Here is a 1,856-nt window from a genome sequence, read left to right as displayed (position 1 = left end):
CCAACAGAGACATACCATTCCCACACACCTACAGAGACATACTACTCCCACACACCAACAGAGACATACCACTCCCACACACCAACAGAGACATACCAACATACGCGGCCCGTTGGTTGCGCGTGATCTTTGCGGCTTGTCTGGTCATTGACAGCTCTGACAGCCGCATTACGCGTATAGTATCAGCCCCATCCACCGCGTCACTGAACTCAGTGTATATGGGTGAGCGTGTCATTGTCTCCAGGCGCTTAACCTCCCTGTGCCAAAGGGGATAAGGTGTCCCAGATGAGTTCACTGAACAAGATGTGAGGTATACAAATGCGTGTACATGCTATGGCATCAATGTAGAACTATGTGGTGGCATACAAATGCCTGTACATGCTATGGTATCAATGTAGTACTATGTGAAGTATACAAATGCGTGTACATGCTATGGTATCAATGTAGTACTATGTGGTGGCATACAAATGCGTGTACATGCTATGGTATCAATGTAGTACTATGCGGTGGTATATTAACATCCGTGTGGGTGGGTGAGCGTGTCATAGTCTCACAGCATTTCACATCGCTGTGTATGACGTGAAGTTCGGTACGCAAGGTAGTACTCCTATACAGAAATGGGTACGTTTACGGATATATGGAAGGTGAATTTATGCATGAATATATGCAAGATAGCATCCATGCAAGGTGCACCTGTATATGATAATGGCATGGTCACACTCACACAGAGGTGCATTGGTTTATGAATATATCAAAGGTATCAAACAGTATACCAATATGATATATTCAGACTATACACTCATACCAACGTATTACGTTTATAACATACACTCATACCGATGTAATACGTTTATAACACACACTCATATCAATGTATTACGTTTATGACATACACATATACCAATGTATTACGTTTATAACATACACTCGTATCTATGTATTACGTTTATGACATACACATATACCAATGTATTACGTTTATAACAAACACTCGTACCTATGTATTACGTTTATAACATACACTCATACCAATGAATTACGTATATAACATACACTCATACCAATGTATTACGTATATAACAAACACTCATACCAATGTGCTAAATGTAGAACATACACTCATGCTATTGCGTGCCACACACACCCCCACCAATGTGTTATATTCATCACATACACTCATACTATTGCGTGCCACCACCCCCCCCCCCAATATGTTATATTCATCACATACACTCATACTATTGCGTGCCACACCCACCCACACCAATGTGCTATATTCATCACTTACACTCATACTATTGCGTGCCACACACGCCCACACCCAATGTGTTATATTCATCACATACACTCATACTATTGCGTGCTACATACACTTGTGCGTATGGGGATTGTCGTATACCTAGACGCTTGACGGTAGATGCACTGTATCTTGTAGTACACAACTGCCACTGGAATCAGCAGTACACCCACAGAAGGCATCAGCAGGACAATAACTGAGATCATCCCCTGAATTGACACACGTGAGTATAGCAGGAATCAGAAGTAATGGACAATTAAAGAGGAAGGCAGTGTTGGCAATAAAGCTCCATTCCTAAATTTATTCTCTGCAATGGACCATATGCAGATATTGGGGTTAAGCGACAGTGAGCATTCAACGACGATGGAGTGTTGTCGCTACCAACGTATCGGCACTACACGCACATGAACCAGGACACGAGGGTTATGGACAATTAAAGAGGAAAAGAGCCAAATGGGGAGGGGATCACTCTGGTGAATGTGCCGAAATCTTTACAGAGACAAATACATATCGACAAATGGATGGTATATCAATATGCATGTGATTATATGGATATATA

The 1,856-nt window shown here is 41.8% G+C and overlaps 1 protein-coding gene across 1 annotated transcript; it reads right to left on the bottom strand.

The window, feature by feature from the left end:
- Positions 1 to 28: 28 nt before the first annotated feature.
- Positions 29 to 1,506, bottom strand: SARC_15199 (hypothetical protein; the record flags this gene model as incomplete). Its single annotated transcript, XM_014290676.1, has 2 exons — positions 29 to 257; positions 1,400 to 1,506. Coding segments are annotated over 2 exons (336 nt in total), but the record flags the coding sequence as incomplete, so codon positions are not given.
- Between the last annotated feature and the right edge of the window lie 350 nt (positions 1,507 to 1,856).

Source organism: Sphaeroforma arctica, assembly GCF_001186125.1.
Source record: "Sphaeroforma arctica JP610 unplaced genomic scaffold supercont1.5757, whole genome shotgun sequence".
Lineage (NCBI taxonomy): Eukaryota > Ichthyosporea > Ichthyophonida > Sphaeroforma > Sphaeroforma arctica.
This window is presented reverse-complemented; position numbering and strand designations above follow the sequence as displayed.